Source organism: Mobula hypostoma, chromosome 31 (genome assembly GCF_963921235.1).
Source record: "Mobula hypostoma chromosome 31, sMobHyp1.1, whole genome shotgun sequence".
NCBI lineage: Eukaryota > Metazoa > Chordata > Chondrichthyes > Myliobatiformes > Myliobatidae > Mobula > Mobula hypostoma.
In genome coordinates, this window is record NC_086127.1 from 742501 (window position 1) to 765163 (window position 22663).

The 22663-nt window shown below is 49.5% G+C and overlaps 1 protein-coding gene across 1 annotated transcript in view; it reads right to left on the reverse strand.

The window, feature by feature from the left end:
* LOC134339961 (AMP deaminase 1-like) overlaps positions 1 to 22300 on the reverse strand; it is a 122282-nt gene extending 99982 nt beyond the window's left edge. The window contains exons 1-2 of the mRNA XM_063036775.1: positions 22128 to 22300; positions 2969 to 3032 (exon numbers count right to left, since the gene is read on the reverse strand). Of these exons, the coding sequence (XP_062892845.1) occupies positions 2969 to 3022 (54 nt within the window). The 5' untranslated portion in view covers positions 3023 to 3032; positions 22128 to 22300. The remainder of the gene's footprint in view (positions 1 to 2968; positions 3033 to 22127) is intronic.
* Positions 22301 to 22663: the final 363 nt, after the last annotated feature.

The following is a 22663-nucleotide window of genomic DNA, read 5'->3' on the forward strand; positions in this document are numbered from 1 at the left end:
GAGAGAGGTGTGTGTGTGAGAGAGAGGTGTGTGTGTGAGAGAGAGAGAGGTGTGTGTGTGAGAGAGGTGTGTGTGTGAGAGAGAGAGGTGTGTGTGAGAGAGAGAGAGGTGTGTGTGAGAGAGAGAGGTGTGTGTGTGAGAGAGAGAGGTGTGTGTGAGAGAGAGAGAGGTGTGTGTGTGAGAGAGAGGTGTGTGTGTGAGAGAGAGAGGTGTGTGTGTGAGAGAGAGGTGTGTGTGTGAGAGAGAGAGGTGTGTGTGAGAGAGAGAGGTGTGTGAGAGAGAGAGGTGTGTGTGAGAGAGAGAGGTGTGTGTGTGAGAGAGAGAGAGGTGTGTGTGTGTGAGAGAGAGAGAGGTGTGTGTGTGAGAGAGAGAGGTGTGTGTGTGTGAGAGAGAGGTGTGTGTGTGTGAGAGAGAGGTGTGTGTGAGAGAGAGAGGTGTGTGTGTGAGAGAGAGGTGTGTGTGTGTGAGAGAGAGAGAGGTGTGTGTGTGAGAGAGAGAGGTGTGTGTGAGAGAGAGGTGTGTGTGTGAGAGAGAGGTGTGTGTGTGTGAGAGAGAGAGAGGTGTGTGTGTGAGAGAGAGAGGTGTGTGTGTGTGAGAGAGAGGTGTGTGTGTGTGAGAGAGAGGTGTGTGTGAGAGAGAGAGGTGTGTGTGTGTGAGAGAGAGGTGTGTGTGTGAGAGAGAGAGGTGTGTGTGAGAGAGAGAGAGGTGTGTGTGTGTGAGAGAGAGAGAGGTGTGTGTGTGTGAGAGAGAGAGAGGTGTGTGTGTGTGAGAGAGAGGTGTGTGTGTGAGAGAGAGGTGTGTGTGAGAGAGAGAGAGAGAGGTGTGTGTGTGTGAGAGAGAGAGAGGTGTGTGTGTGTGAGAGAGAGGTGTGTGTGTGAGAGAGAGGTGTGTGTGAGAGAGACAGGTGTGTGTGTGTGAGAGAGAGGTGTGTGTGTGTGTGAGAGAGAGGTGTGTGTGTGTGTGAGAGAGAGGTGTGTGTGTGTGAGAGAGAGAGGTGTGTGTGTGAGAGAGAGGTGTGTGTGAGAGAGAGGTGTGTGTGAGAGAGAGGTGTGTGTGAGAGAGGGAGAGAGAGGTGTGTGTGTGAGAGAGGTGTGTGTGTGTGTGAGAGAGAGAGGTGTGTGTGTGAGAGAGAGAGAGGTGTGTGAGAGAGAGAGGTGTGTGTGTGTGTGAGAGAGAGAGAGGTGTGTGAGAGAGAGAGTGTGTGTGAGAGAGAGGTGTGTGTGAGAGAGAGAGAGGTGTGTGTGAGAGAGAGGTGTGTGTGAGAGAGAGAGAGGTGTGTGTGTGTGAGAGAGGTGTGTGTGTGAGAGAGAGAGGTGTGTGTGAGAGAGAGAGGTGTGTGTGTGTGTGAGAGAGAGAGAGGTGTGTGAGAGAGAGAGAGGTGTGTGTGAGAGAGAGAGGTGTGTGTGTGTGAGAGAGAGAGGTGTGTGTGTGAGAGAGAGAGGTGTGTGTGTGTGAGAGAGAGAGGTGTGTGTGAGAGAGAGAGAGGTGTGTGTGTGAGAGAGAGAGAGAGGTGTGTGTGAGAGAGAGAGAGGTGTGTGTGTGTGAGAGAGAGAGAGGTGTGTGTGAGAGAGAGAGAGGTGTGTGAGAGAGAGAGAGAGAGAGGTGTGTGTGAGAGAGAGAGAGAGGTGTGTGTGAGAGAGAGGTGTGTGTGTGAGAGAGAGAGGTGTGTGTGTGTGAGAGAGAGAGAGGTGTGTGTGAGAGAGAGAGAGGTGTGTGAGAGAGAGAGAGAGAGGTGTGTGTGTGAGAGAGAGAGAGGTGTGTGAGAGAGAGAGAGAGGTGTGTGTGTGTGAGAGAGAGAGAGGTGTGTGTGTGTGAGAGAGAGAGAGGTGTGTGTGTGTGAGAGAGAGAGAGGTGTGTGTGTGTGAGAGAGAGAGAGGTGTGTGAGAGAGAGAGAGAGAGAGGTGTGTGTGAGAGAGAGAGAGAGAGGTGTGTGAGAGAGAGAGAGAGGTGTGTGTGTGTGAGAGAGAGAGAGGTGTGTGAGAGAGAGAGAGAGAGAGGTGTGTGTGAGAGAGAGAGAGAGAGGTGTGTGAGAGAGAGAGAGAGGTGTGTGTGTGTGAGAGAGAGAGGTGTGTGTGAGAGAGAGAGAGAGAGAGGTGTGTGTGTGAGAGAGAGAGAGAGAGAGGTGTGTGTGTGAGAGAGAGAGAGGTGTGTGTGTGAGAGAGAGAGAGGTGTGTGTGTGTGAGAGAGAGAGAGGTGTGTGAGAGAGAGAGAGAGAGAGGTGTGTGTGAGAGAGAGAGAGGTGTGTGAGAGAGAGAGAGAGGTGTGTGTGTGTGAGAGAGAGAGGTGTGTGTGTGAGAGAGAGAGAGGTGTGTGTGTGTGAGAGAGAGGTGTGTGTGAGAGAGAGGTGTGTGTGAGAGAGAGGTGTGTGTGTGAGAGAGAGAGGTGTGTGTGAGAGAGAGAGAGAGGTGTGTGTGTGTGAGAGAGAGAGGTGTGTGTGTGAGAGAGAGAGAGGTGTGTGTGTGTGAGAGAGAGAGGTGTGTGTGTGAGAGAGAGAGAGGTGTGTGTGTGTGAGAGAGAGGTGTGTGTGAGAGAGAGGTGTGTGTGAGAGAGAGGTGTGTGTGTGAGAGAGAGAGGTGTGTGTGAGAGAGAGAGAGAGGTGTGTGTGTGAGAGAGAGAGAGAGGTGTGTGTGTGAGAGAGAGAGAGGTGTGTGTGTGTGAGAGAGAGAGGTGTGTGTGTGAGAGAGATGGTGAGAGAGAGGTGTGTGAGCGAGGGAGAGAGAGGTGTGTGTGTGAGAGAGGTGTGTGTGTGAGAGAGGGAGAGAGAGGTGTGTGAGAGAGAGGTGTGTGTGTGAGAGAGGGAGAGAGAGGTGTGTGTGTGTGAGAGAGAGGTGTGTGAGAGAGGGAGAGAGGTGTGTGTGTGTGAGAGACAGGTGTGTGTGTGTGTGTGTGTGTGAGAGATGAATGTGAGAATGAGCGAGGGAAAATGAGTAAGAGTGTGTGTTTCGGAATACGAGGGAATTGTACTTACTCCAGCTGCTGTGTCGTCAGTCACGACGATATGATGAAAGTCGATATCAGACATGTTGGCTGTTCTGTAAATGATCAGAGTGTTACCTCGGCATTGAAAGGATTTAAATGGTTCATCCTGACCCCCAAACAATAGCTCACTCTCGGGGATCTGCTAATCTACATATAAACACCCACCTTGTAACCCCCTCCCGGGAATCTGTTATTCTATATATAAACCCCCTGAACCCCTGGATCAGATCCCAGACTGTAACCCACTCCCAGGGATCTGTTATTCTATATATAAACCCCTGAACCCCCGGATCAGATCCCAGCCTGTAACCCACTCCAGGGAATCTGTTATTCTATATATAAACCCCCAGAACCCCTGGATCTGATCCCAGACTGTAACCCACTCCCAGGGATCTGTTATTCTATATATAAACCCCCTGCACCCCTGGATCATATCCCAGCTTGTAACCCACTCCCGGGGATCTGTTATCCTATATATAAACCCCCTGAACCCCTGGATCAGATCCCAGCCTGTAACCCACTCCTGGGGATCTGTTATTCTATATATAAACCCCTGAACCCCTGGATCAGATCCCAGCCTGTAACCTACTCCCGGGGATCTGTTTTTCTATATATAAACCCCCTGAACCCCTGGATCAGATCCCAGCCAGTGACCAACTCCCGGGGATCTGTTATTCTATATATAAACTACCTGAACCCCTGGATAATATCCCAGCTTGTAATTTACTCCATGGGGATATGTTATCATATATATTAACCCCTGAACCCCTGGATCAGATCCCAGCCTGTAACCCTCTCCCGGGGATCTGTTATTCTATATATAAACCACTGAACCCCTGGATCAGATCCTATCTTGTAACCCACTCCCGGGGATCTGTTATTCTATATCTAAACCCCCTGAACCCCTGGATCAGATCCCAGCCTGTAACCCACTCCCGGGGATCTGTTATTCTCTATATAACCCCCCTGAATCCCTGGATCAGATCCCAGTCTGTAACCCACTCCTGGGGATCTGTTATTCTATATATAAACCCCATGAATCCCTGGATCAGATCCCAGTCTGTAACCGACTCCTGGGGATCTGTTATTCGATATATAAACTCCCTGAACCCCTGATCATATCTCAGCTTGTAACCCACTCCCGGGGATCTGTTATTCTATACATAAACACCCTGAACCCCTGGATCATATCCCATCTTGTAATCCACTCCATGGGGATATGTTATCATATATATTAACCCCTGAACCCCTGGATCAGATCCCAGCCTGTAACCCACTCCCGGGGATCTGTTATTCTATATATAAACCCCTGAAACCCTGGATCAGATGCCAGCCAGTAACCCACTCCCGGGGATCTGTTATTCTATAGATAACCCCCTGAACCCCTGGATCATATCCCAGCTTGTAACCCACTCCCGGGGATCTGTTATTCTCTATATAACCCCCCTGAATCCCTGGATCAGATCCCAGTCTGTAACCCACTCCTGGGGATCTGTTATTCTATATATAAACCCCATGAATCCCTGGATCAGATCCCAGTCTGTAACCGACTCCTGGGGATCTGTTATTCGATATATAAACTCCCTGAACCCCTGGATTATATCCCATCTTGTAATCCACTCCCGGGGATCTGTTAGTCTATATATAAACTCCCTGAACCCCTGGGTCAGATCCCATCCTGTAACCCACTCACAGGGATTTGTTACTCTATATATAAACCCCTAAACCCCTGGATCAGATCCCAGCCTGTAACCCACTACCGGGGATCTGTTACTCTATATATAAACCCCCTGCACCCCTGGATCATATCCCAGCTTGTAACCCACACCCGGGGATCTGTTATTCTATATATATAAACCCCTCGAACCCCTGGATCAGATCCCAGCCTGTAACCCACTCCTGGGGATCTGTTCTTCTATATATAAACCCCTGAACCCATGGATCAGATCCCAGCCTGTAACCCACTCCCAGGATTCTGTTTTTCTATATATAAACCCCCTGAACCCCTGGATAAGATCCCAGCCAGTGACCCACTCCCGGGGATCTGTTATTCTATATATAAACCACCTGAACCCCTGGATAATATCCCAGCTTTTAATCCACTCCCGGGGATCTGTTATTATATATATTAACCCCTGAACACCTGGATCAGATCCCAGCCTGTAACCCACTTCCGGGGATCTGTTATTCTATATATAAACCCCTGAACCCCTGGATCAGATGCCAGCCAGTAACCCACTCCCGGGGATCTGTTATTCTATAGATAACCCCCTGAACCCCTGGATCATATCCCAGCTTGTAACCCACTCCCGGGGATCTGTTATTCTCTATATAACCCCCCTGAATCCCTGGATCAGATCCCAGTCTGTAACCCACTCCTGGGGATCTGTTATTCTATATACAAACCCCATGAATCCCTGGATCAGAACCCAGCCTGTAACCGACTCCTGGGGATCTGTTATTCGATATATAAACTCCCTGAACCCCTGATCATATCTCAGCTTGTAACCCACTCCCAGGATTCTGTTTTTCTATATATAAACCCCCTGAACCCCTGGATAAGATCCCAGCCAGTGACCCACTCCCGGGGATCTGTTATTCTATATATAAACCACCTGAACCCCTGGATAATATCCCAGCTTTTAATCCACTCCCGGGGATCTGTTATTATATATATTAACCCCTGAACACCTGGATCAGATCCCAGCCTGTAACCCACTTCCGGGGATCTGTTATTCTATATATAAACCCCTGAACCCCTGGATCAGATGCCAGCCAGTAACCCACTCCCGGGGATCTGTTATTCTATAGATAACCCCCTGAACCCCTGGATCATATCCCAGCTTGTAACCCACTCCCGGGGATCTGTTATTCTCTATATAACCCCCCTGAATCCCTGGATCAGATCCCAGTCTGTAACCCACTCCTGGGGATCTGTTATTCTATATACAAACCCCATGAATCCCTGGATCAGAACCCAGTCTGTAACCGACTCCTGGGGATCTGTTATTCGATATATAAACTCCCTGAACCCCTGATCATATCTCAGCTTGTAACCCACTCCCGGGGATCTGTTATTGTATACATAAACACCCTGAACCCCTGGATCATATCCCATCTTGTAATCCACTCCCGGGGATCTGTTAGTCTATATATAAACTCCCTGAACCCCTGGGTCAGATCCCATCCTGTAACCCACTCACAGAGATTTGTTACTCTATATATAAACCCCTAAATCCCTGGATCAGATCCCAGCCTGTAACCCACTACCGGGGATCTGTTACTCTATATATAAACCCCCTGAACCCCTGGATCATATCCCAGCTTGTAACCCACACCCGGGGATCTGTTATTCTATATATATAAACCCCTAGAACCCCTGGATCAGATCCCAGCCTGTAACCCACTCCTGGGGATCTGTTCTTCTATATATAAACCCCTGAACCCATGGATCAGATCCCAGCCTGTAACCCACTCCCAGGATTCTGTTTTTCTATATATAAACCCCCTGAACCCCTGGATAAGATCCCAGCCAGTGACCCACTCCCGGGGATCTGTTATTCTATATATAAACCACCTGAACGCCTGGATAATATCCCAGCTTGTAATCCACTCCCGGGGATCTGTTATTCTATATATTAACCCCTGAACACCTGGATCAGATCCCAGGCTCTAACCCACCTGCAGGGATCTGTTATTCTATATATAAACTCCCTGAGCCCCTGGATCAGATCCCAGTCTGTATCCCACTCCCAGGAATCTGTTATTCTATATATAAACCCCCTGAACCCCTGGATCAGATCCCAGCCTGTAACCCACCCCCGGGATCTGTTATTCTATATATAAACACCCTAAACCCCTGGATCAGATCCCAGCCTGTAACGCACCCCCGGGGATCTGTTATTCTATATATAAACCCCCTGAACCCCTGGATAATATCCCAGCTTGTAACCCACTCCCGGGGATCTGTTATTCTATATATAATCCCCCTGAACCCCTGGATCATATCCCAGCCTGTAACCCACCCCCGGGGATCTTTTACTCTATATATAAACCCCCTGAACCCCTGGATCGGATACCAGCCTGTAACCCATGAGTGGTTACAGTAACACTCCTGCGGTTACAATAACACTCCTGTGGATCAGTTATTCTATATATAAACCCCCTGAACCCCTAGATCAGATCCCGTCTTGTAACCCACTCCCGGGGATCTGTTATTCTATATCTAAACCCCCTGAACCCCTGGATCAGATCCCAGCCTGTCACCCACTCCCGGGGATCTGTTATTCTCTATATTAAGCACCTGAATCCATGTATCAGATCCCAGTCTGTAACCCACTCCTGGGGATCTGTTATTCTATATATGAACCCCATGAATCCCTGGATCAGTTCCCAGTGTGTAACCGACTCCTGGCGATCTGTTATTCTATATATAAACTCCCGGAACCCCTGATCATATCTCAGCTTGTAACCCACTCCCGGGGATCTGTTATTCTATACATAAACCCCCAGAACCCCTGGATCATATCCCAGCTTGTAATCCACTCCCGGGGATCTGTTAGTCTATATATAAACCCCCTGAACCGCTGGGTCAGATCCCATCCTGTAAACCACTCACGGGGATTTGTTACTCTATATATAAACCCCTAAACCCCTGAATCAGATCCCAGCCTGTAACCCACTACCGGGGATCTGTTACTCTATATATAAACCCCCTGCACCCCTGGATCATATCCCAGCTTGTAACCCACTCCCGGGGATCTGTTATTCTATATATAAACCCCCTGAACCGCTGGATCAGATCGCAGCCTGTAACCCACCCCCGGGGATCTGTTATTCTATATATAAACCCCCTGAACCCCTGGATCAGATCCCAGCCTGTAACCCACTACCGGGGATCTGTTCTATATATAAACCCCTTGAACCCCTGGATCAGATCCCAGCCTGTAACCCACTCCCGGGGGTCTGTTATTCTATATATAAACCCCCTGAACCCCTGGATCAGATCCCAGCCTGTGACCCACTCCCGGGGATCTGTTATTCTATATATAAACCCCAAGAACCCCTAGATCAGATCCCAGCCTGTAACGCACTACTGGGAATCTGTTATTCTGTATATAAACCCCTGAACCCCTGGATCAGATCCCAGCCTGTAACCCACTCCTGGTGATCTGTTATTCAATATATAATCCCTCTGACACCCTGGATGAGATCCCAGACTGTAACCCACTCCCGGGGATCTGTTATTCTATATATCAACCCCCTGAACCACTGGATAATATCCCAGCTTGTAAATGACTCCCGGGGATTTGTTATTCTATATATAAAGCCCCTGAACCCCTGGATCAGATCCCAGCCTGTAACCCACTCCCGCGGATCTCTTTATTCCATATATAAACCGCTGAACCCCTGGATCAGATCCCAGTTTGTAACTCCGTCCCAGGGATCTGTTATTCTCTATATTATCTCCCTGAACCCCTGGATCAGATCCCAGCCTGTAACCCACTCCCGGGGATCTGTTATTCTCTATATAAAGCACCTGAATCCATGTATCAGATCCCAGTCTGTAACCCACTCCTGGGGATCTGTTATTCTATATATGAACCCCATGAATCCCTGGATCAGTTCCCAGTCTGTAACTGACTCCTGGCGATCTGTTATTCTATATATAAACTCCCGGAACCCCTGATCATATCTCAGCTTGTAACCCACTCCCGGGGATCTGATATTCTATACATAAACCCCCAGAACCCCTGGATCATATCCCAGCTTGTAATCCACTCCCGGGGATCTGTTAGTCTATATATAAACCCCCTGAACCGCTGGGTCAGATCCCATCCTGTAAACCACTCACGGGGATTTGTTACTCTATATATAAACCCCTAAACCCCTGAATCAGATCCCAGCCTGTAACCCACTACCGGGGATCTGTTACTCTATATATAAACCCCCTGCACCCCTGGATCATATCCCAGCTTGCAACCCACTCCCGGGGATCTGTTATTCTATATATAAACCCCCTGAACCGCTGGATCAGATCGCAGCCTGTAACCCACCCCCGGGGATCTGTTATTCTATATATAAACCCCCTGAACCCCTGGATCAGATCCCAGCCTGTAACCCACTACCGGGGATCTGTTCTATATATAAACCCCTTGAACCCCTGGATCAGATCCCAGCCTGTAACCCACTCCCGGGGGTCTGTTATTCTATATATAAACCCCCTGAACCCCTGGATCAGATCCCAGCCTGTGACCCACTCCCGGGGATCTGTTATTCTATATATAAACCCCAAGAACCCCTAGATCAGATCCCAGCCTGTAACGCACTACTGGGAATCTGTTATTCTGTATATAAACCCCTGAACCCCTGGATCAGATCCCAGCCTGTAACCCACTCCTGGTGATCTGTTATTCAATATATAATCCCTCTGACACCGTGGATGAGATCCCAGACTGTAACCCACTCCCGGGGATCTGTTATTCTATATATCAACCCCCTGAACCACTGGATAATATCCCAGCTTGTAACTGACTCCCGGGGATTTGTTATTCTATATATAAAGCCCCTGAACCCCTGGATCAGATCCCAGCCTGTAACCCACTCCCGCGGATCTCTTTATTCCATATATAAACCCCTGAACCCCTGGATCAGATCCCAGTTTGTAACTCCGTCCCAGGGATCTGTTATTCTCTATATTTATCTCCCTGAACCCCTGGATCAGATCCCAGACTGTAACCCACTTCCACGGATCTGTTATTCTCTATATGAACTCCCTGAACCCGTCAGTCAGATACTAGCCTGTAACCCACTCCCAGAGATCTGTTATTCTATATTTAACCCCCCTGAATACCTGGATCAGATCCCAGTCTGTAACCCCGTCCCAGGGATCTGTTATTCTCTATATTATCTCCCTGAAACCCTGGATCATATCCCAGCTTGTAACCTACTCCCGGGGATCTGTTATTCTACATATCAACCCCCTGAACCGCTGGATCAGATCCCAGCCTGTAACTCACCACAGGGGATCTGTTATTCTATATATAAACCCCCAGAACCCCTGGATCAGATCCCAGCCTGTAACCCACTCCTGGGGATCTGTTATTCTATATATAAACCCCTGAACCCCTGGATCAGATCCCAGCCTGTAACCTACTCCCGGGGATCTGTTTTTCTATATATAAACCCCCTGAACCCCTGGATCAGATCCCAGCCAGTGACCCACTCCCGGGGATCTGTTATTCTATATATAAACCACCTGAACCCCTGGATAATATCCCAGCTTGTAATTTATTCCATGGGGATATGTTATCATATATATTAACTCCTGAACCCCTGGATCAGATCTCAGCCGGTAACCCACTCCCGGGGATCTGTTATTCTATATATAAACCACTGAACCCCTGGATCAGATCCTATCTTGTAACCCACTCCCGGGGATCTGTTATTCTATATCTAAACCCCCTGAACCCCTGGATCAGATCCCAGCCTGTAACCCACTCCTGGGGATCTGTTATTCTATATATAAACCACATGAATCCCTGGATCAGATCCCAGTCTGTAACCGACTCCTGGGGATCTGTTATTCTATATATAAATTCCCGAAACCCCTGATCATATCTCAGCTTGTAACCCACTCCCGGGGATCTGTTATTCTATACATAAACCCCCTGAACCCCTGGATCATATCCCAGCTTGTAATCCACTCCCGGGGATCTGTTAGTCTATATATAAACTCCCTGAAACCCTGGGTCAGATCCCATCCTGTAACCCACTCACAGGGATTTGTTACTCTATATATAAACCCCTAAACCCCTGGATCAGATCCCAGCCTGTAACCCACTACCGGGGATCTGTTACTCTATATATAAACCCCCTGCACCCCTGGATCATATCCCAGCTTGTTACCCACTCCCGGGGATCCGTTATTCTATATATAAACCCCCTGAACCCCTGGATCAGATCCCAGCCTGTAACCCACTCCTGGGGATCTGTTATTCTATATATAAACCCCTGAACCCCTGGATCAGATCCCAGCTTGTAACCCACTCACAGGGATATGTTACTCCATATATAAACTCCGAAAACCCTGTATCAGATCCCAGCCTGTAACCCACTCCCAGGGATCTGTTATTCTATATATAAATCCCCGGAACCCCTGGATCAGATCCCAGCCTGTAACCCACCCCCGGGGATCTGTTATTCTATATATAAACACCCTGAACACCTGGATCAGATCCCAACCTGTAACCCACCCCGGGGATCTGTTATTCTATATATAAACCCACTGAACTCCTGGATAATATCCCAGCTTGTAACCCACTCCCGGGGATCTGTTATTCTATATATAATCCCCCTGAACCCCTGGATCAGATCCCAGCCTGTAACCCACCCCCGGGGATCTGTTACTCTATATATAAACCCCCTGAATTCCTGGATCGGATACCAGCCTGTAACCCACTCCCGGGGATCTGTTAGTCTATATATAAACCCCCTGAACCCCTGGGTCAGATCCCAGCCTGTAACCCACCCCGGGGATCTGTTATTCTATATATAAACCCACTGAACTCCTGGATAATATCCCAGCCTGTAACCCACCCCCGGGGATCTGTTACTCTATATATAAACCCCCTGAATTCCTGGATCGGATACCAGCCTGTAACCCACTCCCGGGGATCTGTTAGTCTATATATAAACCCCCTGAACCCCTGGGTCAGATCCCAGCCTGTAACCCACTCCCGGGGATCTGTTATTCTATATATAAACCCCCTGAACCCCTGGATCAAATCCCAGCCTGTAACCCACTCCTGGTGATCTGTTATGCTATATATAAACCCCTGAACCCCTGGATCAGATTCCAGCCTCTAACCCACTCCCAGGGATCTGTTATTCTATATATATAAACCCCCTGAACACCTGGATCAGATCCCAGGCTCTAACCCACCTGCAGGGATCTGTTATTCTATATATAAACTCCCTGAACCCCTGGATCAGATCCCAGTCTGTATCCCACTCCCAGGGATCTGTTATTCTATATATAAACCCCCTGAACCCCTGGATCAGATCCCAGCCTGTAACCCACCCCCGGGGATCTGTTATTCTATATATAAACACCCTGAAACCCTGGATCAGATCCCAGCCTGTAACCCACCCCCGGGGATCTGTTATTCTACATATAAACCCCCTGAACCCCTGGATAATATCCCAGCCTGTAACCCACTCCCAGGGATCTGTTATTCTATATATAATCCCCCTGAACCCCTGGATCAGATCCCAGCCTGTAACCCACCCCCGGGGATCTGTTACTCTATATATAAACCCCCTGAACCCCTGGACCGGATACCAGCCTGTAACCCATTAGTGGTTACAGTAACACTCCTGCGGTTACAATAACACTCCTGCAGATCTGTTATTCTATATATAAACCCCCTGAACCCCTGGATCAGATCGCATCTTGTAACCCACTCCCGGGGATCTGTTTCTATATCTAAACCCCCTGAGCCCCTGGATCAGATCCCAGCCTGTAACCCACTCCCGGGGATCTGTTATTCTCTATATAAAACCCCTGAATCCCTGTATCAGATCCCAGTCTGTAACCCACTCCTGGGGATCTGTTATTCTACATATGAACCCCATGAATCCCTGGATCAGTTCCCAGTCTGTAACCGACTCCTGGTGATCTGTTATTCTATATATAAACTCCCGGAACCCCTGATCATATCTCAGCTTGTAACCCACTCCCGGGGATCTGTTATTCTATACATAAACCCCCAGAACCCCTGGATCATATCCTAGCTTGTAATCCACTCCCGGGTATCTGTTAGTCTATATATAAACCCCCTGAACCCCTGGGTCAGATCCCATCCTGTAAACCACTCACAGGGATTTGTTACTCTATATATAAACCCCTAAACCCCTGGATCAGATCCCAGCCTGTAACCCACTACCGGGGATCTGTTACTTTATATATAAACCCCCTGCACCCCTGGATCATATCCCAGCTTGTAGCCCACTCCCGGGGATCTGTTATTCTATATATAAACCCCCTGAACCGCTGGATCAGATCGCAGCCTGTAACCCACCCCCGGGGATCTGTTATTCTATATATAAACCCCCTGAACCCCTGGATCAGATCCCAGCCTGTAACCCACTACCGGGGATCTGTTCTATATATAAACCCCCTGAACCCCTGGATCAGATCCCAGCCTGTAACCCACTCCCGGGGGTCTGTTATTCTATATATAAACCCCCTGAACCCCTGGGTCAGATCCCAGCCTGTGACCCACTCCCGGGGATCTGTTATTCTATATATAAACCCCAAGAACCCCTGGATCAGATCCCAGCCTGTAACGCACTACTGGGGATCTGTTATTCTGTATATAAACCCCTGAACCCCTGGATCAGATCCCAGCCTGTAACCCACTCCTGGTGATCTGTTATTCAATATATGATCCCTCTGACCCCCTGGATGAGATCCCAGAATGTAACCCACTCCCGGGGATCTGTTATTCTATATATCAACCCCCTGAACCACTGGATAATATCCCAGCTTGTAACTGACTCCTGGGGATTTGTTATTCTGTATATAAAGCCCCTGAACCCCTGGATCAGATCCCAGCCTGTAACCCACTCCCGGGGATCTCTTTATTCCATATATAAACCCCTGAACCCCTGGATCAGATCCCAGTTTGTAACTCCGTCCCAGGGATCTGTTATTCTCTATATTATCTCCCTGAACCCCTGGATCAGATCCCAGACTGCAACCCACTTCCACGGATCTGTTATTCTCTATATGAACTCCCTGAACCCGTCGGTCAGATACTAGCCTGTAACCCACTCCCAGAGATCTGTTATTCTATATTTAACCCCCCTAAACCCCTGGATCAGAGCCCAGTCTGTAACCCCGTCCCAGGGATCTGTTATTCTCTATATTATCTCCCTGAAACCCTGGATCAGATCCCAGACTGTAACCCACTTCCACTGATCTGTTATTCTCTATATGAACCCCCTGAACCCCTGGATCAGATGCCAGTCTGTAACCCACTCCCGGGAATCTGTTATTCTATATATAAACCCCCTGAACTCCTGGGTCAGATCCCAGCGTGTAACCCACTCACGGGGATGTGTTACTCTATATATAAACCCCTAAACCCCTGGATCAGATCCCAGCCTGTAACCCACTCCCGTGGATCTGTTATTATATATATAAACCCCCTGAACCACTGGATCATATCCAAGCCTGTAACCCACTCCCGGGGTTCGGTTATTCTATACATAAACCCCTGAACCCCTGGATCATGTCCCAGCCTGTAACCCACTCCCAGGGATCTGTTATTCTATAGTTACCCCCCTGAACCCCTGGATCAGATCCCAGTCTGTAACCCCCTCCCAGGGATCTGTTATTCTATATATAAACCCCCTGAACCCCTGGATCATATCCCAGCTTGTAACCCACTCCCGGGGATCTGTTAGTCTATATATAAACCCCCTGAACCCCTGGATCAGATCCCAGCCTGTAACCCACTCCCGGGGATCTGTTATTCTATATATAAACCCCTGAACCCCTGGATCAGATCCCAGCCTGTAACCCACTCCCGGGGATCTGTTATTCTATATATAAACTCCCTGAACCCCTGGATCAGATCCCAGTCTGTAACCCACTCCTGGGGATCTGTTATTCTATATAAACCCACTGAACCCCTGGGTCAGATCCCAGCTTGTAACCCACTCCCGGGGATCTGTTATTCTATATATAAACCCCCTGAACCCCTGGATCAGATCCCAGCTTGTAACCCAATCCCGGGGATCTGTTATTCTATATATAAACCCCTGAACCCCTGGATCAGATCCCAGTTTGTAACCCACTCGCTGGACTGTGGATAGGGACAGGGCCGCGGGCTTTGGGGGTTCTAACGTTTTTCTTTCATTCATTCTTTGGTGGGGGGGGGGCGTTTCTTCTGGTTGGAGGATGACTGTGGAGATTAGGAATTTAAGGTAAGTGTTCTCTGCTATTCAATTGAAATTTTAAACCATTGAAGTTTGGAACCATTGATCCACGTTCCAGGGTGAGACTCTCCCTCTTAGCTGCCCCTTCCAAAGGGTGGCCTTCCTTATCTACTGTAACACCCGTTGAGAAGGATGTGGTCTCAGCGTACTTGGAGACACGTGATGCGATAGCGAAAGTCCACACGTTTTTCTGAATGGAAAATCTTGCCTGACAAATCTGCTGGAATTCTTTGAAGAAGTAACAAGCAGGGTAGGCACATGCGAATGGGTGGATGGTGTGTACTTGGATTTTCGGAAGGCCTTTGACAAGCTGCCACACATGAGGTTGTTTAACAAGTATCTCAGGAAAGATACTGGCATGAATAAAGCAGCCGCTATTTGGCAGGAGGCAAAGAGTGGGAATAACGGGAGCTCAAACACGAGGAGTTCTGCAGATGCTGGAAATTCAAGCAACACACATCGAAGTTGCTGGTGAACGCAGCAGGCCAGGCAGCATCTCTAGGAAGAGGTGCAGTCGACGTTTCAGGCCGAGACCCTTCGTCAGGACTAACTGAAAGAAGAGTTAGTAAGAGATTTGAAAGGGGGAGGGGGAGGGGGAGATCCAAAATGATAGGAGAAGACAGGAGGGGGAGGGATGGAGCCAAGAGCTGGACAGGTGATTGGCAAAGGGGATATGAGAGGATCATGGGACAGGAGGCCTAGGGAGAAAGAAAGGTGGGTGGGAAACCCAGAGGATGGGCAAGGGGTAGAAACATAGAAACATAGAAAATAGGTGCAGGAGTAGGCCATTCGGCCCTTCAAGCCTGCACCGCCATTCAGTATGATCATGGCTGATCATCCAACTCAGAACCCTGTAGCAGCCTTCCTTCCATACCCCCTGATCCCCCTTGCCACAAGGGCCATATCTAACTCCCTCTTAAATATAGCCAATGAACTGGCCTCAACTGTTTCCTGTAGCAGAGAATTCCACAAATTCACCACTCTCTGTGTGAAGAAGTTTTTCCTCATCTTGGTCCTAAAAGGCTTCCCCTTTATCCTTAAACTGTGACCCCTCGTTCTGGACTTCCCCAACATCGGGAACAATCTTCCTGCATCTAGCCTGTCCAATCCCTTTAGGATCTTATACGTTTCAATCAGATCCCCCCTCAATCTTCTAAATTCCAACGAGTATAAGACTAGTTGATTCAGACTTTCATCATATGAAAGTCCTGCCATCCCAAGAATCAATCTGGTGAACCTTCTTTGTACTCCCTCTATGGCAAGAATGTCTTTCCTCAGATTAGGGGACCAAAACTGCACACAATACTCCAGGTGTGGTCTCACCAAGGCCTTGTACAACTGCAGTAATACCTCCCTGCTCCTGCACTCGAATCCTCTCGCTATAAATGCCAGCATACCATTCGCCTTTTTCACCGCCTGCTGTACCTGCGTGCCCACTTTCAATGACTGGTGTATAATGACACCCAGGTCTCGTTGCACCTCCCCTTTTCCTAATCGGCCACCATTCAGATAATAATCTGTTTTCCTGTTTTTGCCACCAAAGTGGATAACCTCACATTTATCCACATTAAATTGCATCTGCCATGAATTTGCCCACTCACCCAACCTATCCAAGTCACCCTGCATCCTCTTAGCATCCTCCTCACTGCTAACACTGCCACCCAGCTTCGTGTCATCCGCAAACTTGGAGTTGCTGCATTTAATTCCCTCATCCAAGTCATTAATATATATTGTAAACAACTGGGGTCCCAGCACTGAGCCTTGCGGTACCCCACTAGTCACCGCCTGCCATTCTGAAAAGGTCCCGTTTATTCCCACTCTTTACTTACTGTCTGCTAACCAATTCTCTATCCACATCAATACCTTACCCCCAATACCGTGTGCTTTAAGTTTGCACACTAATCTCCTGTGTGGGACCTTGAGAGGGACAGAGGGAGAAAAAGGAGAGAGAGAAAAAGAATGTGTGTATATAAATAAATAACGGATGGGGTACGAGGGGAAGGTGGGGTATTAACGGAAGTTAGAGAAGTCAATGTTCATGCCCTCAGCGGAAATAATGGGAGCTTTTCTGTTTGCAGTGATGTTCCACAGGGGTCTGTGTTGGGACTCATTCTTTTTTTACGTTATATACCAATGACTTGGATGCTGGAATTGATGGCTTCGTGGGCAAGTTTGCTGACAATACAAAGAAAGGTGGAGGGGCAGGTAGTTTTGAGGAAGGAGAGGGGCTACAGAAGGACTTCAGGAGAATAGGCAAAGAAGTGGCTGATGGATTACAGTGTTGGGAAGTGTACGGTCATAAAATTTGGTCGAAGAAATGAAAGGCTTGACTATTTTTCTAAATGGAGGAAAGTACAAAAATCTGAGGCGCAAACTGACTTGGGAGTCCTTGTGCAGGATTTCCCTAAAGATTAATTTGCAGGCTGAGTCTGTGACGAGAAAGGCAAATGAGATGGAGGCGTTCATTTCAAGAGGACTAGAATATAAAAGCAAAAATGTTAAGTGGAGCATTTTTAAAGCACTGGTGAGGCCTCACTTGAAGTATTGAGAGCAGTTTTGGGCCCCTTATCAGCGAAAGGAGGTGCTGAAACTGGAGAGGGTTCAGAGGAGGTTCACGAAAATGATTCCAGGATTGAGCTTGTCATATGAAGAGTGTTTGATGGCCCTGGGCCTGTATTCACCAGAATTCAGAAGAATGGGGGGTGACCTCACTGAAACCTATCGTAAGCTGAAAGGCCTGGACAGAGTGGATGTGGAGAGGATGTTTCCTGTGGCAGGGAGAGTCCAAGACCAGAGGACACAGCCTCAGAATAGAGGGGCATACTTTTAGAATGGAAATGAGGAGGAATTTCTTTCGTCAGAGGGTGGCGAATCTGTGGAATTCTTTTCCACTGGCAGCTGTGGAGGCCAAGTCATTGGGTACGTATTTGAGGCAGGGGTCGATAGATTCTTGATCGGTTAGGGCAAGAAGAGATCAGGGCAGGAGGTCGGGGCTGAGAGGGAAGATTGGATCAACCATGATGAGACGGCGGAGCAGACTTGATACAGAATTCTGCTCCTCTTTCTTATGGTTTAACTGTGAGTGTGAGTGTGTGTATGTAACATAGAACCATAGAAAACCTACAGCACAATACAGGCCCTTCAGCCCAGAAAGTTGGGCCGAACATGTCCCTACCTTAGAAATTACCAGGCTTACCCATAGCCCTCTATTTTTCTCAGCTCCATATACCTATCCAAAAGACCCTATCGTATCCGCCTCCACCACCGTTCCACTCACTCACCACTCTCTGAGTAAAAAAACTTACCCCTGACATCTCCTCTGTACCTACTCCCCAGCACCTTAAACCTGTGTCCTCTTATGGCAACCATTTCATCCCTCTGACTATCCACACGATCAATGCCTCTCATCATCTTGTACAGTTATATCAGTTCACCTCTCATCCTCCGTCACTCCAAGGAGAAAAGACCGAGTTCACTCAACCTATTCTCATAAGGCACGCTTCCCCAATCCAAGCAACATCCTTGTAAATCTCCTCTGCACCCTTTCTATGATTTCCATGTTCTTCCTGTAGTGAGGAGACCAGAACTGAGCACAGTACTCCAAGTGGAGTCTGACCAGGGTGCTATATAGCTGCAACATTACCTCTTGGCTCCTAAACTGAATTCCACGACTGATGAAGGCCAATACATCGTATGCCTTCTTAACCACGGGGTTTGTGTGTGTGTGTGTGTGTGTGTGTGTGTGTGTGTCTGTTGGTTGCGTGTCTGTGGCGCTTGGTTTGTGTGTGTGTGTGTGTGTGTCTGTTGGTTGCGTGTCTGTGGCGCTTGGTTTGTGTGTGTGTGTGTGTGTATACTGCTTTGCTGTCGTTTCCTGTCAGAGTCACTTCCTGCACAGTCTTTTGCCCGGCGTTCATATGTGCCCGTGGACATACAGCCAAACCGTGCAGCTGACGAGCTAAACTACTTTATGTATTTTTAAAACAAAACCTATTGCCTTCCCTATTTTATTTTCTTCTGCATCTGACCCGGAGTAACAATTACCGCCGTTCTCCTTTACACTTGTGCGCTGGAAATGACGTTAAGACATCTTGAATCTGGGTTGGGTCGGTTTGGGTATGTGCGTGTTAGTGTGGTGGGGAGAGGTTGGGGGCGGTGGGGAGGTTTTCCTGAGCAGGGCTCTCTGCGACTGTCTCAGGATGTGGCTTCTGCAAAACACCAATGGCCTCTCCGTTTGCTCGGATAGACAGACCCGTGGGCAGTTCTCCCACACCACACCACACCACACCACACCAATCAACACTCTCTCCGCCCCACCTCAACCCCTCCCTCCCTCCTTCCTCCTCTTTCCACTCTCCTTCTCCCCTCCTTTCTTCCCTTTCCCCCTCTTTTCTCCCTCCTCCTCCCCTCCTTCTCCCTCCTATCCCTTCTCCACTTCTTCTCCCTTTCCCTCCCTCCCTTCCCCCTCCCCTCCCCCTCCCCCTCCCCTCCCTTCCCCCTCCCTCTCCCCACCCCCTCCCCCTCCCCTTCTCTTCCCCTTCCCCCTCCCGCTCCTCTCCGTCTTCCCCCTTCCCCTCCTCTTCCTTTCCCCTCCCCTCCCCCTCCCTTCCCCATCCCTGCCCCTCCCTCCCCTCCCCCTCCCCTCCTCCCTCCCTCCCCTCCCTCTCCCCACCCCTCCCCTTCCCCTTCCCCCTCCCGCTACCTCCGTCTACCCCGTTCCCCCTTCCCCTCCCCTCCCTTCCCCTTCCCCTTCCTTCCCCCTCCCCCTCCTTTTCTCCCTTCCCCTTCCCACTCCCCCTTCCCCCTCCTCTTCTACTTCCCCTTCCCCTCCCCCTACCACTTCTCCCTTTCCCCTCCCCTTCTCTATTTCCTGTTCCTTCTTCCTTTCTCCCCTCCCCCTGTCTCTGTGTGTGTGTGTCTGTTTCACATTAACCCTCTCTCTCTCTCTCACTCTCTCCCCCAACTGACACGCCCCTCCCCCCCCCGTCTCTCTCTCACCCTAATCTCACACAAACACTCAGGCTCCCTCTCTCTTTCTCTGTATCTCTCTGTCTCTCTCCCTTTCAATCTTCTGTTGAAGTCATCTGTAGGGATGTTATGAAAAAGTAACTTCAGTACTTGTTGCTATAGTTAACTGATCTACCGTTTACTCACTCTTTCCCTCTTGCTACGATATCATATTAACTCTGGTGAACGCAGCAGGCCAAGCAGCATCTATAGGAAGAGGCGCAGTCGACGTTTCAGGCCGAGACCCTTCGTCCGTCCTGACGAAGGGTCTCAGCCTGAAACGTCGACTGCGCCTCTTCCTATAGATGCTGCTTGGCCTGCTGCGTTCACCAGCAACTTTGATGTGTGTTGCTTGAATTTCCAGCATCTGCAGAATTCCTGTTGTTCATATTAACTCTCCCTCTTTGTCCCTCTTCTCTTTTTGACTATCTTTTTTCCCTCTTTCTGACCCTCTCTCATTTTCTCTCTCTGTTTGTGTCCCACTCCCTTTCTCCCTGTCACTCAATGTGGCTCTTTTTATCACTGTGTTGTGAGTGTGTGTGTATCTTTTTCTCCCTCTCTGCCTCTGTCTTTCTCTCTCTCTCTCTCTGACATTCTTCCTGTCTCTCTCTCGATCTTTGTCTCTTTGTCACGGTCTCACCCCCCAACCATCTTTCTCTGTCTTTTTTCTGGGTCTCTTGCTCTCTCTCACACTGTGTCCCTCTCTCACCAACCACATCTCTCTCTCTCTCTTTCCCTCTCTCTCAGTTCCTCTCACCAACCCCTATCTCTCTCACTGTGTGTCCCTCTCTCACTGACCCCATCTCTCTCTCACTGTGTGTCCCTCTCTCGTCAACCCCTATCTCTCTCTCACTGTGTGTCCCTCTCTCGTCAACCCCATGTCTCTCTCACTGTGTGTCCCTCTCTCGTCAACCCCTATCTCTCTCTCACTGTGTGTCCCTCTCTCGTCAACCCCTATCTCTCTCTCACTGTGTCCCTCTCTCGTCAACCCCATGTCTCTCTCACTGTGTGTCCCTCTCTCGTCAACCCCTATCTCTCTCTCACTGTGTGTCCCTCTCTCGTCAACCCCTATCTCTCTCTCACTGTGTGTCCCTCTCTCGTCAACCCCTATCTCTCTCTCACTGTGTGTCCCTCTCTCGTCAACCCCTATCTCTCTCTCACACTGTGTGTCCCTCTCTCGTCAACCCCTATCTCTCTCTCACACTGTGTGTCCCTCTCTCCACAACCCCTATCTCTCTCTCACTGTGTGTCCCTCTCTCGTCAACCCCTATCTCTCTCTCACTGTGTGTCCCTCTCTCGTCAACCCCTATCTCTCTCTCACACTGTGTGTCCCTCTCTCGTCAACCCCTATCTCTCTCTCACACTGTGTCCCTCTCTCCACAACCCCTATCTCTCTCTCACACTGTGTGTCCCTCTCTCGTCACCCCTATGTCTCTCTCACTGTGTGTCCCTCTCTCGTCAACCCCTATCTCTCTCTCACACTGTGTGTCCCTCTCTCGTCACCCCTATCTCTCTCTCACTGTGTGTCCCTCTCTCGTCACCCCATGTCTCTCTCACTGTGTGTCCCTCTCTCGTCAACCCCTATCTCTCTCTCACTGTGTGTGTCTCTGTCTCTCACTGTGTGTGTCTGTCTCTCTTTCACTGACCCCATCTCTCTCTCCCACTGTGTGTGTGTCTCTCTCTCTGACTCACTGTGTGTGTCCCTCTCTCGTCAACCCCTATCTGTCTCTCACCGTGTGTGTGTGTCGCTCTCTCACTGTGCGTCTCTCTCTTGTCAACCCCTATGTCTCTCTCTCACACTGTGTGTGTGTTTTTCTCACCAATCCTTCTCTCTCACTGTGTGTGTGTGTGTGTGTGTCTTTCTCTCTCACCAACCCGAATCTCTCTCTGACTGACTCTCGCTCACACACTGACACTCTCTCTCACCGATACTCTCTCCGCTACCCACTCTCCCCTCTCTCCCTGTGTGTTTCTTCTGCCTGTGTCTCTCTCCTGCTGTGTGTCTCTTTTACTCTGTCTCACTCTATTGCTCTACCGCTCGCTGGGTGTGTGCCCCTGTCTCTCTCTCTCTCCCTCCCTCCCTCTACTCCCCCCCCCCACCCGCCCCCACATTCGGCGACCCGCTCTCTCCCCCTCACCTCGCATTCGCCGTGCGGAAGATGCGTTGGGTGAAGATTTCAGCCCGGGTACTCGAGTCCTGCTGGCGACTCTGCCCCCTAAACCGATGACTCACAAGCCGGGCGAGCGTGTGAACTGTCAACACAACACTCGCCTGGAAGCCACACCCGCACTGGTAAACACACCCGCAGTTTCAGTAACCCGGGGAAAGACGGCCGCCCCGCCGACGAAACGACAACACCGGGCCGAATGCCGAGGTTCTCCTGTCGGGTGGCAGAGGGCGGGGCGCCTCAAAATCTCCTTAGGCCGAGGGGGCAGAGACCAGGAAATAAGTCGGTTCCGCTCAACCGGTCCTTGCCGAGCTGGTCCCGTTTGCCTGCTTTGGTCCTGTAAAACTTCATAAAACTTCGTAAAACTTTGCTATCCGGGGATCTGTGAGGGTAAGCCTCTCCCTCTCACTGAGAATCCCCTCCCGCTCTCCCTGATCGACACATCTCTCTCTCTCTCTCTCACACACACACACACACCACCCCCCACCCCCCCACACACACACCAA